The sequence below is a fragment of the Mustela nivalis genome (genome assembly GCF_964662115.1).
Source record: "Mustela nivalis genome assembly, chromosome: 2".
NCBI classification, from domain to species: Eukaryota; Metazoa; Chordata; class Mammalia; order Carnivora; family Mustelidae; genus Mustela; species Mustela nivalis.
Window position 1 is genome coordinate 146646142 of NC_139021.1, and position 13263 is coordinate 146659404.

The 13263-nt window shown below is 49.4% G+C and overlaps 1 protein-coding gene and 1 long non-coding RNA gene across 14 annotated transcripts in view; one reads left to right on the plus strand and one right to left on the minus strand.

Annotated features, from left to right (window-relative positions):
- The window catches only part of ARHGAP22 (Rho GTPase activating protein 22), a 166033-nt gene that overhangs the window by 19371 nt on the left and 133399 nt on the right, over positions 1-13263 (minus strand). For 8 of the 13 annotated variants that reach the window (XR_014307418.1, XR_014307419.1, XR_014307421.1 and 5 more), the window contains one exon: positions 6726-6902. Coding sequence is in view for 8 of the 13 variants with exons in the window: in XM_082718779.1 (XP_082574905.1) it covers positions 6726-6902 (177 nt within the window). In the remaining 5 variants the exon portion in view is untranslated. The remainder of the gene's footprint in view (positions 1-6725; positions 6903-13263) is intronic. The other 5 variants (XR_014307420.1, XM_082718785.1, XM_082718788.1 and 2 more) reach the window with 1 other exon arrangement.
- Positions 6-11207, plus strand: LOC309857319. Its single transcript, XR_014307629.1, has 2 exons — positions 6-313; positions 8719-11207. It is a non-coding gene; the product is annotated as an uncharacterized lncRNA (long non-coding RNA).

Consider the following 13263-nt stretch of genomic DNA (forward strand, 5'->3'; position numbering starts at 1 on the left):
CGTCTTGCCCGCCGCTCGCCTGCCCCGGGCCCCCGGACCCTGCAGGGAGGGCGGGAGGGAGGGCCTGCGCTCTCGAGTTCCCGAGATGCCACGCCTGGAGTTGGCCCTCGGGAGAGCTCCCCGTTCAGACGTCTCACCCTCTTTTCCCCCGAATGCTGGATGGGACCAGGCTCCGCAGGAATGAATGCCGGCAGCAGCTCCCAAAGAGGGTCCTTTCCTCCCGGGGCGCCGAGGACTCACTCTAGCAGCTCCTGTTCCCCGCAGGCTGGGAGGCAGGTGTTCCGGTGTAGCAGCGGAGGCCCAGGAAGGTCAGGTAATTCATCCGGCCCACCCAGCCTGGGGAGTGCCGAGCTCGGATCTAAAGCGGGGCTCCTGCCTTTGGAGATGGGGCTTGGGACTTAAAAGTGGGGTATCCTGAGCAGCCCTGAGAGCTAGTATTAATGTTCCTATTTTACAGACGTAGCGGCTAAAGCCTAGAGCGGTTGTGTAATTTTCCTAAGGTCACGCAGCTAGTAATTGGACAGACCTTCTGTCCAAACCTAAAATACCCTTCTGCAGAGATGCGTTCTGTCAAAGGCAAGATGGTGTCCCAGGAAAATGAGCCCAGAGCCCTGTACTTCCAAAGTTTGAAGAGTGGACAGATAGCTAGAAGGGTGGTGGCTGGAAACGGAGTGTGTGGGGCAGGGACCCCTCTTCTTGCTCTACCAAGCGGGGCTGGGGCAAGGATGAGGCAATATGACACTCAGCATAGGCGCAGAACTTAAGGCATTCACCACATTCTAAAACACAGGGTCACAGAACGTGGGCCCCAGACCAGCAGCACTACCCGCACCTGCCAGCCTGTTGGAAATAAAAATTCCAGGGCAACAAGTGAGCAGGAAGCCCGCGGGTGGAGCCAGTAGCCTACTTTCTCAGGCCTTCCTCTGGGTGACTCTGATCCTGGCCAACACTTGAGAACACTGCTGTATGCCTCCAGATTTACTTTCCTGGTTATCCGCCATCTGTGGAGTGGGATAGAAGATCCCTCTCATCTCTTTTGCCCTGCCATGTGCCTTGGCTGCAGAGGGCAGATGTGCTGTGTTTGCTGATGCGTCAGGGCTACCTAGTACTGCGAGTGCACCTGGGAGGCTCAGTCCCTTAAGCATCTGTCTTGGGCTCAGGTCATGATCTCAGGGTCCTGGGATTGAGCCCTGCATCAGGCTCCCTGCTCAGTGAGGAGCCTGCTTCCCCCTCTCTCTCTCTGCCTGTCACTCCCCTTGCTAGTGCGCTCTCTCTCTTTCTGTCAAATAAAGATATAAAATCTTAAAAAGAAAAGAAATCCACTGTTATTAAAAAAGAGAAAGAGAGAGTGCTAAGTACTTTGCATCAATCTTCTCTCCTGATTCCCCTGACAATCCTGCCAAGAAGACACTCTTATTGCCATTTTGCAGAAAAAGACAGAGAGGGTAACTGGCATACCCAGGGTCACACAAGTGAAGGACAGAGCCAGATCACACGAGACCACAGCCCAGTGCTGAAATCTGTGCTCACTCTGCCTCCTCTCAGGCATCAGTGCAACATCAGACCCACCCTCAGGGCTTGCAGTCCTCTCCAATACCCAGGCAAATGCCCACCAGATAGATGCCAGGCAGCCCTGGCTACTCTGTGGGTCCCTCCTCTCCTGTCACAGTGAGCTGGCTAGGAGGGGCTGCCCCTGTTCCCAGAGCTGGGCACAGAAGTCCAGACATCCACAGGAGAGTGCTGCCCTCTTCACAAGAGCAAGTCTTCTGATCCATGAACATGGGATGTCTTCCTGTTTACTTCGGTATGTTTCAATTTTTTCAACAATCTTTTATCACTTTCAGAGCAGTAAGTTTTTACTTCTTTTGATACATTGATTCCTAACTATTATTTGGGATGCTACTGTAAACAAAGTTGTCTTAATTTCATTTTCAGTTTGCTCTTTGCCCCTGAACAGAAATACAACTCATTTGTGTATGCTGACCTTATATCCTGCAGTCTTGCTGTATTTTTTTGTGATGTCTAATTGTTTTCTAATGGATTTCTTAAGATTTTCTGTACATGAGATCATGTTATCTGCAAATAAGAGATAGATTTACTTCTTGCTTCCTTTCTAATCCAGATGTATTATATGTCATTTTCTTGCCTAACTGCTCTGGCTAGAACCTCCAGAACAGTGCTGATTCAAGTGAGAAAAGTGAGAATGCACGTCTTCTTCCTGATCTCAGAGAAGGCTCCAGTATTCTTCCATAAGTATGATGTTGCCTGTGAGTTTTTTTGTAGATACCCTTTGTCAAGTTGAGGAAATTCCTTTCGATCCTTATCCCTAGACCCTGGCAAGTTTTTATTATGGGAGGGTACCAGACTCTATTAAGTGCTTTTTCTGAGTCTACTGAGATGATCAAGTGGTTTTTGTCCTTTCTTCTCTTGATGTATTATACTTGTTTCTTTTCAGGTGTTAAACCACCCTTGCATTCCTGGGATAAATCTCATTCGGTCATGGTGTACTGTCCTTTCATATATTGCTGGATTCAGTTTGTAGGCATTTTGTTGAGGATTTTTATATCCATGAGAGCTATTGGTGCCCTAGCCCTTCTTCTCTCCCTCTGCTGTACCATCAGCCTTTTTTGAATTACTGTTTTATCTCCCAACTCAAACAAAACAAAACAATCCAATCCTCTCTTTACCTGACTTTGTCTCCAGCTATTGTCCCATTCTTGAAACCCTTGGTTATTCTCACACTCTAATTCCCCTCCTGTTGTCCTTTCTCACGGACCCCCTGTTTTCAGGCTTTATCTCCACTACTCCACTAGAACCATAGGTGCCCAAGGCAGCAGGGAGCTGAGCTCAAACCTGGTCCTCTGCTGTCCCTACACTTTGCTCCAAGGGGTCTCGCCCAGCCTCATGGCTTCAAACCTCTTCTATGTATCAACAGTCCCCAAATACTTTCTCCAACCCAGTCCTCTCTCCAAGTCTCTAGACTTAAATGTTTAATTGTTTGCTGGACATTTAAACTTAAGTCTCCAACAGGTATCTCAGACTAAGCTCCAGTGTGATCTCTCTATCTGCATGGCAAACACTGCACTTCCTCTGGTCTTTCTCATTTCAGTTAATGACTAATCCATCTCTCCAGCTGCCTGGACCAGAACATCTTGGGATTACCCATGACTTCACTCATTCCCATATACCTTTCTTCCATTCCAACAGGGAAGTACTACTGCCTTTATCTTAAAATATATCAAGAATTCGATTCCTTCTCATCATCAGGACCATCTGGGACCAAGCTGTCATCATCTCTCACTGGCATTATTGAATGATGAGCCCCTAACTGATCTCCCTGTTTCTGTCCTTGCCGTCTTTGATCCAGTCTCAACATGTGGCCGAAGGGATCCTGTCAGAACCCAAGTCAGGCTCTGCCATTCTTTGTTCAAAACCCGCCCATGGCACCAAGGTGCTCAGGAAAAGCAAGAGTCACCATGACCACAAGGCCCCACCAATTTACATCCCCACCGCCTCTCTGACCTGTTTCCCGCTCACTCTCTCTTCGCAGACTCTGCTCCAGGCACACTGGCTTCCTTGCTGCTCTTCCCACGTGGACACTGCTGCCTCTGCCTCCAGAATTCTCTGTTCAGATATATGTGTAATTCACCCTTTCATCTCCTTTACTCAAAGGTCATGAAACTCTGACCCCGTCATTCTTGCTTATCCTCCCCACCTTATCTTTCTCCACTGAACTCAATGGGTTTCCTTATCTGACTCGTTCCCAGGTTTCTCCACAATGAGGGCAGGGACCTTGTCTGTCCTGCTCACTGTTGTATCCCCAGCCCCTAGAACACATTCCCAAGTGAACGAATGACTGGTGGAATGAATGAATGAGTGCCCAGACAAGAGGAACCGCAGTCAGGGCCGCCTGTGAGCAGACCATCCGTGGTAACAGGCTCCGCTGACCCCGTGTGTCTGCCCCCCCCCACCTGCCCCGCTTGTTCTGTGGGGACAGCCGGGCACTCCCCTGACTGCAGCAGGCACACTGCCCATTCCCGCCTGTCAGAGGAGGCCCGCTCTGCGCCAGAGCAAACACACTTGAAAGGGCTCACAGACTCCGTGATTAACAGCGAAAGAAGGACTGATCCTCTAAGCCTCCTTTCCAGGGGAACCCAGGCTAATAACAGCTTTGCCAAGAAAGCAGCATAGGCTGACTGCGCCCACCTAGGAGTGCCCACGACTTGCCCAGACATGTTGGCCATCGCTAAGCCCTGGGATTTCTGCATTTCCTCCACACTTCGGGTAGAAAGGAGATAAGCGCCTTTGATGGTGGTTCCTGTTTTAATTCTTACTTGCTCTTCAGCTCACAGCTTGAAGAATTTGATAAAGGCTGAGGGGCAGAGGGAGGGATGGATCTGGACCGTTAACCACCCACACTTGGCAGGCGCTCCCTAGGGCACACATTTCCACCAGGGACGTGCGTAGAAATGGAGCTGCTGGGGCCTGGGTGTGCATGGTGTCCGATGTCACAGATGCCGCAGGCTTCCCCCAGCGAGACACACAGGTGCCTGGAGCGCTCAGTCCTGCTCACCACTTGGTACCACCCAGTTTCCCTAGCCTTTCTGGCGGGTAGAGCGCTTTTCCACGCACCTCCCTGCTCACCAGTGCGGTTGAGCGCCACTGCCTGGGTTCGCTGGTTCCGAGCAGTTCTATTTCGGTGAAGGGGCTGTTCGAGTCTCCTGCCCAGGCTTCTGCCATCTTGCCAGTCTTTGCAGGAGTTTGAGGAATAAATCGTCTGATGGCTGCATGTGCAGCAGACACCTCCCACCCTGTAAGCTTGTCTTTTCATTTTCTTAATCTGCCTTTCGAGAACAGACATCCTTCCTTCTGTGGAGGACAATTGATCACATTTTTCTTACAAGATTGAGGACTTTTGAATCTCTCCCTACCCCAAGGTCACGATGACGAATCCTTTCTCCGGTTCCAAGCTGGCACTGTCATAATCAAAGTCCAGCTGCAGGGAGGTCTGCCTCTGGGCTCTACTTCATTCCATGGGTCCAATTTCAACCGTCCTGCGCTGAAGGAAGTCTGGGAAGGCTGCAGAAATCCCTGAGTGGGCTTGGGTCTGGGGTCAAAGCTGCTGCAGACGCCAGGGGCAGGGAGGCCAAGGCTAACGGTGTGAGGCCATTTATGCCGCACAGGAGAGCACCTGGCTTTGATATTCTATCAACTCTCCTCCATGAGGATCCGTGGCTCTAGGGAAGGTGGTCGGGGAGGCTGTAGCTGGCAACGGCAGAGGAGAGAGGGCGAGGGGAGGCATGAGGAAGGGGCTCAGCCTATAGCGCACCCAGGGTCTGGAGATGGGCTCCGAGCCCCACAGGCGAGCTTCAGCCCCTGCCTGACTCTCCACCATTCAGACACTGTGTGGGGGAGAGAGGACGTCCACAGCTCGAACGGTCACAGGCCAGAAGCCCCCGGTCTCCACATCAGCAGGGAGTGGAGCCCCAGCCCAGGCACCATGGAGACCCCTTCTGAAAGCTCTTTCATGATGACTGTGGAGGGATACCAACCTATAGGAACAGCAGCTGTACAACAGGGGCCACACACAACCTATAGAAACAGCAGCTGCACAACAGGAGCCACACTTTCTTGCTCTCGCACCTCACGTCCCTCAGCAAAGCTCAGCAGCAACAACTTCAGAACACACCTGTGGCTGACCTCTCCTCACCGTCTCCTCCACTCCCACACCAGCCCGGGTCCCTGTCACCCGTGTCTGAGGGCTTTTTCAGCATGCTACATCCGCTCTTGTCTCTCGATGCTCCACCCTCATGCGGTGGCCAGGCAGCCCTTTATAAATCTAAGTAAGGGCATATCTATCGCCGCTCAGAGCCCTCCTGGTGCCCCATCAATTTAGAATAAAATCTGAGATCTCCAGCATGTCCCCAAGGCCTCGATGACCTCACCTGCCCTCTATCTTCCACTCTCCCATCCTCGCTCCCTCAGACCCACTCCCCTTCCTGAGATTCCCTGTGCTCACATCACTCATGACCACCTCAGGGCCTTTGCACTTGCTGACTGCTCTGCCTGAATACTCCTCATCCAGCATTCCGCTGGCTCTCCTGGCCACTTCATTGAGATGGCTGAGCGACAGCATCTAACCCAGCGTCCCCTCTCATCCTACGGAGCTTTACTTCATTATGCTTCTCGCTACCAAACATCATGTGACACCTTTACATGAGAGGATGGAGAGGGCGGAGGAATTCTCTATGTTGTTTATCACTGAATTCCTAGCACCTGGGATAAGTCCAGGAACACTTCAGGCATCCAATAAGTGCTCTTAAGGCGGAAAGGAGTAGACGGCAGCCACTGCTGTCAAATGGGGACACGGGAGCAGGCTGTGTGGGCAGCCCTACATGGCTGCAGGGAGCACGGCAGGGGGATGGGCCCCAGGCCTAGTGCACACCACTGCATGAACACCTGCTGTCCAGCAGGGCCCTGGGCGCAGGGAGGCAGGTACGCACCCTCCACAGTATTCTTGCTGGAGGAGGGCATGTTTTGAAATGTTGCCCTGATGTCCCCTGCTGCTGCCCCCCGGATGCACGGGAGGTGTGACTCCTGGCGGCTGGCAGCAGAAGACCAGACTGGCCTACCCGTTGGAGGCTGCTCGGGACACAGCCGGCAAGCCCTGGGCAAGAGGGGTCTTTGCAGGCTCGGTGCAGAGCTGGGGAGGGGGGCAAGATTACCTGAAGGCAAGGGTTCTAGAGGGTGAGCATGCGATCTACGGGTAGTACCTCCGCCAAGTGGGGCCCAGATGACCCGGCGGATGGCCTGCACCCAGTCCTCCATGTCGCGCTGGGAGCTGGCCATGAGCAGGAGCGCCTCGGGGTTGGCCGGCACCTTCTCCCGCTCCCCGGCACCACCTGCAAGACAGGAGACACAGGCTTACTACAGGGACTCCTGCACAACCGTGATCCGGGGTGCAGGCTCCCACCGCACCCTCCACCCCCCCGGGGCGGGGTGGGAGAAGGCCGCCTCTCCCAGACCGGCTCAAACTTTCTGGTTCCGATTTGTCAGCCCCGGTGTCCCACTCTGCCTACCCCTTTCACACTTTTTGAAGCCTTTCCAGGTTTCAGTGTTCTCCTTTGGTCTTTGTTACATTTCTACCTCAAAACGGAAATCATTAGAGCACCTGGGCACTGTTAGGGAAAAAGTGCTCTGATCTGAGGCCAGCGGGGAGAAGTGCAGAACCCAGAGCACCCTGGCTATGTATTTTGTTTTGTGATCGCTTTCCGCCTCCTAGTCCTCAGGGCAACACTGCTCTGTGGTTTTTGTTTGTTTGTTTGTTTTTTAAGATTTTATTTATTTATTTGACAGAGAGAGAGAACACAAGCATGGGGAGCAGGGAGCCCGATGCGGGGCTTGATCCCAGCACTCCAGGATCATGACCTGAGCCGTAGGCAGACGCTTAACGACTGAGCCTTAACTTGGGCTCTGACATCGCAGCCGCCCTCCTTCCCCCGCCGGACGGTGAGACCTGACCCTCCAGAAGTAACACTGCAGAGGCTCGACATTAAACCAGCGTGGAGCAAAACACTCCAGCATCCTCCACCTATTCCACCCAGCTAGACACTGGGTCGTTTAATCTAAAGGCAGAGGGTGGCAAAGCTCTGACAGATGTTCATTAGGTGAATTTGTCCCTAATTGTTGCTCCTGCGGTTCTTACATTTTCATGTGTAAATGACCTACTCTTTGGGATGTACCCACAACCCAGTTATACTGAACTTTATAGGTGACTTAAGGGATGTTCTAGAATAATCTTGTTTTTGTTCATCCCCAACATCCCGCAATATGTAACTCCCCCATGTATTGGCTTGTGGCCCCAGAGCCTCAGACTCTACACAGGACTGTCTGCAGGGGTCGGCAAGGAGAGTGTGAATCCCAGAGACCTGGGTTCTTGAGGGGCTGAGACAGCAGTTAGGGAGAACAGTGAGACCCAGGACACCTGTTGCTAGAGCCCGCAGCCCCGGGACGGAGACCAGACAGGAGCAAGTGCTTTCTGAGCACTTGGTACCTGCTTGGGACTCTTCTAGAAGCTGCAGACACTTAAGTGGACAAAGCTGAGAGACACACCAGCCTTCCTAGGATACTTTCATCTTCACAAAGACTGTGAAAGGAGGTATTATTAATTTATGCATTTTTAGATGGGGAAAGGAAGACACCAAGTGATTCCAGAACTGGCTTGACAGGCCTGTCTGACAGCGGTCACGGCAAAGCCCCCAAGGACCAGTAAGCAGAGGAGAGTGCTCTGAGAGCTAGAGCACGGGCGGGTGTGCCCTCACTGTCTGGAGAGGCCTGTGCAGCCCAAAGCTTAGGAGGGTGGCAAGCAAGGAGACAAGTTTGCCTTGCCGGGGTCCCAGGATGCCTTCTGCACACTCAGGCCCTGTCCCTGCTGGGCAGCAGGGCTGTGGAGGTGGAGGGGAGGGGAGCCAGGGACAGAGAGAGGAGAGCCTGAAGCCAGACAGGCGGTACCCAAGGCTCAGTGGGCTGCCACTGAGGTGGGGAAGGTGGGGGAGGGGAAGCCAGATGCCACCAGGAAGCTTCTCTGAACGCATCTCAAGAGAACTCAGAAGAAAGGGATCTAGGACTCCCAAGAATTTGTTGTAGTTACTTGCTTGTCCTCAGTATGCACTTTCGTACTTCATCTTGACTTCTTGTTTTAAATTCTTTTTCTTCAAGGGAGCCACTCCTGTCACATAAGCTTCATTTGAGTTCCCACCAAACTTGTCTCCGTCCTGCCCAGAGGTCGTCAGGCTCTCTCCCGCCCAGCTGCCCTCCTGCCACTCTGAGCCTGCACGTCTTCTTGAATGTTGATATGTGCATATTTTTATATACCCATGTTCAACTTTTAAGAAATGGCCATGACCGACTTCCCCAGCGAGGGCACCATTCCGCTGCCAGCCAGCAGAGGACGAGAGCTCCAGACTTCACTGGCCAGCACCTGGGCTTGTCCGTCTTCCTACTCCCGGCCACTCTGATGGGTGTGCAGAGGGACAGCGCCATGTTTGAATTTCCAGCTCTCAAACGACGAATGATTTTGGACACCTTTTATGTACTTCACTGCCACCTGTGTCTCTCCTTCAGTGAAATCTCTGTTGAAATCATTTGTCCATTTTTTGAAATGGATTGTTCATTTTTGCCTCATTGAGTTTGGAGAGTTCTTTACATATTCCGGATACAAGTCCTTTATCCTATCTGTGCTCTGCAAATCTTTCTCCCATCTGTGCCTCTTTTTTTGTTCTCTTAAGAGGGTCTTTACAAGAGCAGAAGGTTTTTTTTTGTTTTTTGTTTTAGATTTTTATGTATTTATTTGACAGAGATCACAAGTAGGCAGAGAGGCAGGCAGAGAGAGAGGAAGGGAAGCAGACTCCCTGCTGAGCAGAAAGCCAGATGCAGGGCTCCATCCCAGGACCCTGAGATCATGACCTGAGCCGAAGGTAGAGGTTTTACCCCAGTGAGCCACCCAGGTGCCCCAAGAGCAGAAGTTTTTAATTTTAGTGAAGCCCAATGTATCCATTGTTCTTCTTTTAGTGAGTGGCACGGATTGAACTTTATTCTTTGGCATACGGATGTCTAGTTTTTCCAGCACCATTGGAAGAACAGACTGTCAGTTCTCTGTTGACTTGTCAGTGCACCCACTTGCAATTGGTACCAGGGTCATACTGGCCTCACAGAATTACCTGGTAGCTCTTCCCACCTTTTCTTTTTTGGGGAAGCATTTGTGTACAGTTGCTATTATTTTATACTTTTAATATTTGGTAGAATGCAATGGGGAAGCCACCTAGACCTCCAGTTTCTTTGTGGGAAGGTCTTTAATAACAGATCCAATTTCTTTAATACATACTTGTATTTCTTCTTGAGTGAGCTTTGGTAGTTTGTGTTTTGCAAGGAATTTCTTTCATCTAAGTTGTCAGATGTACTAGAAAGATGTACGGAAAGATGTCCGTACTATGGGCACCTGGGTGGCTCAGTGGGTTAAAGCCTCTGCCTTCGGCTCAGGTCATGATCCCAGGGCCCTGCGATCAAGCCCCACATCGGGCTCTCTGCTTGGCAGGGAACCTGCTTCCCTTCCTCTCTCTCTGCCTGCCTTTCTGCCTACTTGTGATCTCTGTCTGTCAAATAAATAAATAAAATTTTTAAAAATGGAAAAAAAAAAGATGTCCATAATATACCCTTATTATGTTTTTAATATTTGGAGAATCGGGAGCAATGTCACCTCTCTCATTTCTGATGTTGACAGTTTATATCTTCTTTTTTCCCTCCGATCAGTATTGCTAGAGGTTTACCAATTTTTTGATCTCAAAAACCTAGCTTTTCTCTTTTATAGATTTTGTTTATTGTGTTTCTGATTAACAAACTTTTTTTTTTAAAGGGCTAGATAGTAAATATTTTAGTTGTCGTGCCATATGGTCTCTGCTCGGCTCCACCTGCTCCTCGGTTAGAGCTAAAAAGCAGCCGCAGCCAATATGTAAACAAAAGGGCACACTGGTGTTTGTGTAAAACTTTATTTCCAAAAAGGAGGAGCCAGCCGCAGGCTGTAGTCTGCAGATGTGTACTCTGTGCAGTTCACCGACTGTATCTCTGATCTTTAGGACTTCTTTTCATCTGTCTCCTTTGGGTCTCATTGGGTCTCCCTTTTCTAGTTGCTTACGGTGATGAGTGCTATGCTTGTCCTAAGTACTGCTTACAGGATCTCCCCAAATTTTGGTATCTTGTGTCGTGTTCATTTTAATTCAGCTCAAAATACTTTCAATTCAAAATAACTTCCCTTTGCATTTCTTCTTTGACCTATGAGTTATTTGGAAATGTGTCAGTCTCCATTTGGGGGAATTTGCCAGAAATCCTTCTTTTATTGATTCCTCATTTAATCCCATTTGGTCAGATAACACATGTACGATTTGAATCCTTTACCACTTGGTTTTGCCTCAGAATATGGTCTGGCCTGGTCAGTGTTCTCTGAGCACTGTTTCTCATGAGAACCTGGCTGCCACCTTCATTTGGGCTTCATTTACATGTAATGTGTCTTTTTTCTTTTTCAGCTTCTGAGCAATTTGATTGTGAAATGCCTCAGTATGGTTTTCTTCATGTTTCTAGTACTTAGGACTCATCGAGCTTCTCCGATTTCTTGGTTTATAGTTTTCATAAAATTTGGGAAACGTGGGTCTTCAGATATTTTTTCTGTCCCCTCTTCCCATTTTGAGATTCCAAGTACATGAATATTAGCAACCGGAAAGCTATCCTACAGCTCACTGATGCTCTGTCTATTCTTGTTAAATTCTCTTTTCTCTGTGTTTTATTCTTGGATAGTGTGGTAGGTAGTACGACAGTCCCCAAAGACACCTGCTTCCTAGGCCCGGGGACCTGGGGCTGTGTTAGGTGACAGGGCAAAAAGGAATCAGGGTTGCAGATGGAATTGAGTTTGCTCATCAGTTGGGCCTTAAGGTAAGACTTGCCCCTGGGTTATACAGATGGGTCCACTGTAACCACAAGCCTCTCTAGAAGTAGAGGAAGGAGAGTCAGAACTATGACCACATACAGGAGACAGTGATGCAACATGAGGGATGGATTGGCCATTTCTAGCCACAAAGATGGAGGAAGGGGAACAGCAGTGGAGGGAGACTGGCAGCTTCTGGAAGCTGGAAAAGTCAGGAAAATGGATTCTCCCTTAGAGCCTCCCAAAGGGAACTCAACCCTACTGACACCATGATTTAAGCCCAAGGAGACCTGTGACCGACTTCTGATCTACAGAGCAAAAGATAATACATTTGTGTTGTTCAAGCCATAGAGTTTGTCGTAATTTGTTATAGCAGCAACAGAGAACTAATACAGACCATTTTGATTGCTACCTTCCATTTACCGATCTTTTTATCATGTTCTCTAAGCTGTAATTAATCCTATCCAGTATATGTTTATCTCACACATTGTAGGTTTGAGCTCTAGAAGTTTGATTTGGGTTTAAAAAAAAAAAAAATAGCTTTCATGTCTCTACTTCACTTTTTGAACCTGTGAAATACAGGTGATAAAAACTGTTTTAATGTCTCTTGTCTGCTAATTCTAAGAGTGTCATTTCTAGGTTGATGTCAGATGGTTGATTCTTCTCATTGTGGGTCCTATTTTCTTGTTGCTTTGCAGGTCTGATATTTTTTATTAGGTACCAGACACTATGATTCCTAATTGGAGTGTTTGAACATCTGTGTATCCCTCTAAATATTCTTGAGTCCTGTTCTGGGATGAAGTTAGGTTACATGGAAAGTGTTTGATCTTACAACTTTGCTTCTAAGGTTTCTTAGGTGGGTCTAGAACACTCAGGAGACAGCTAATTATTTCCCCATTGCAAAGGAAAACCCCTTTGTGTTTTCTGTGCAGCCCCATGAGTCACGAGGCTTCCTAGGAGGGCAGGTGGGACAGGCACTATTCCCTGCTCTGCGTGACAGGGCACACTGCTGCCTGGAATCCCTTCTAGTGGTTCTTTCCTCAGGCTCAGGTCATTTCCTCACATGTACATAGTGATGAGTTCTCGAGCAATTTTCTCTCTGTGAGCTTTTTCCCCCCTCTTTTTCAGTATTCCATCCTGAAAACTCTAGATGCTTTGGTCTCTCTGTCTCTAAGCTCTGGGTCCTTTATATATGGAGTCTAATGGGCTCCACCTGAATTTCCCCTTTCTGCATCACAGCCTGGAACTTTCTCAAGGCAGTGAGCTGGGGCATGTGTAGGGCTCGCGTTGTTTGCTTCCCATCTTTTGGGGATCACAGCCCTTCACTGCCTAATGTTAAAATCTTAAATATGGTTTCATATGATTGGTCCTTTTGGGGGGGAGTTGTTTTAGGTGAGAGAACAAATTGGTCCCTCTTGCTCCTTCCTATCGAGAAGTGAAGGTCCTGCTACCACATTTAAAGACCTATGATAGGGGTGCCTGGGTGACTTAGTGGGTTAAGCCTCTGCCTTCGGCTTGGGGCGTGATCTCAGGATCCTGGGATGGAGCCCCACATCGGGCTTTCTGCTCAACAAGGAGCTTGCTTCCCCCACCTCTCTGCCTGCCTCTCTGCCTACTTGTGATCTCTCTCTCTCTCTGTCAAATAAATAAAATCTTTAGAAAAATAAAGACCCACATATGTCATGTAAAACACTATACAAGCTGCTTAATACAAATGGCCACACTTAGTCCTCATGAACTCTGTAGGAAGGAGTATTACTGGCCTCATTTTACAGATGAATAAACTGAAG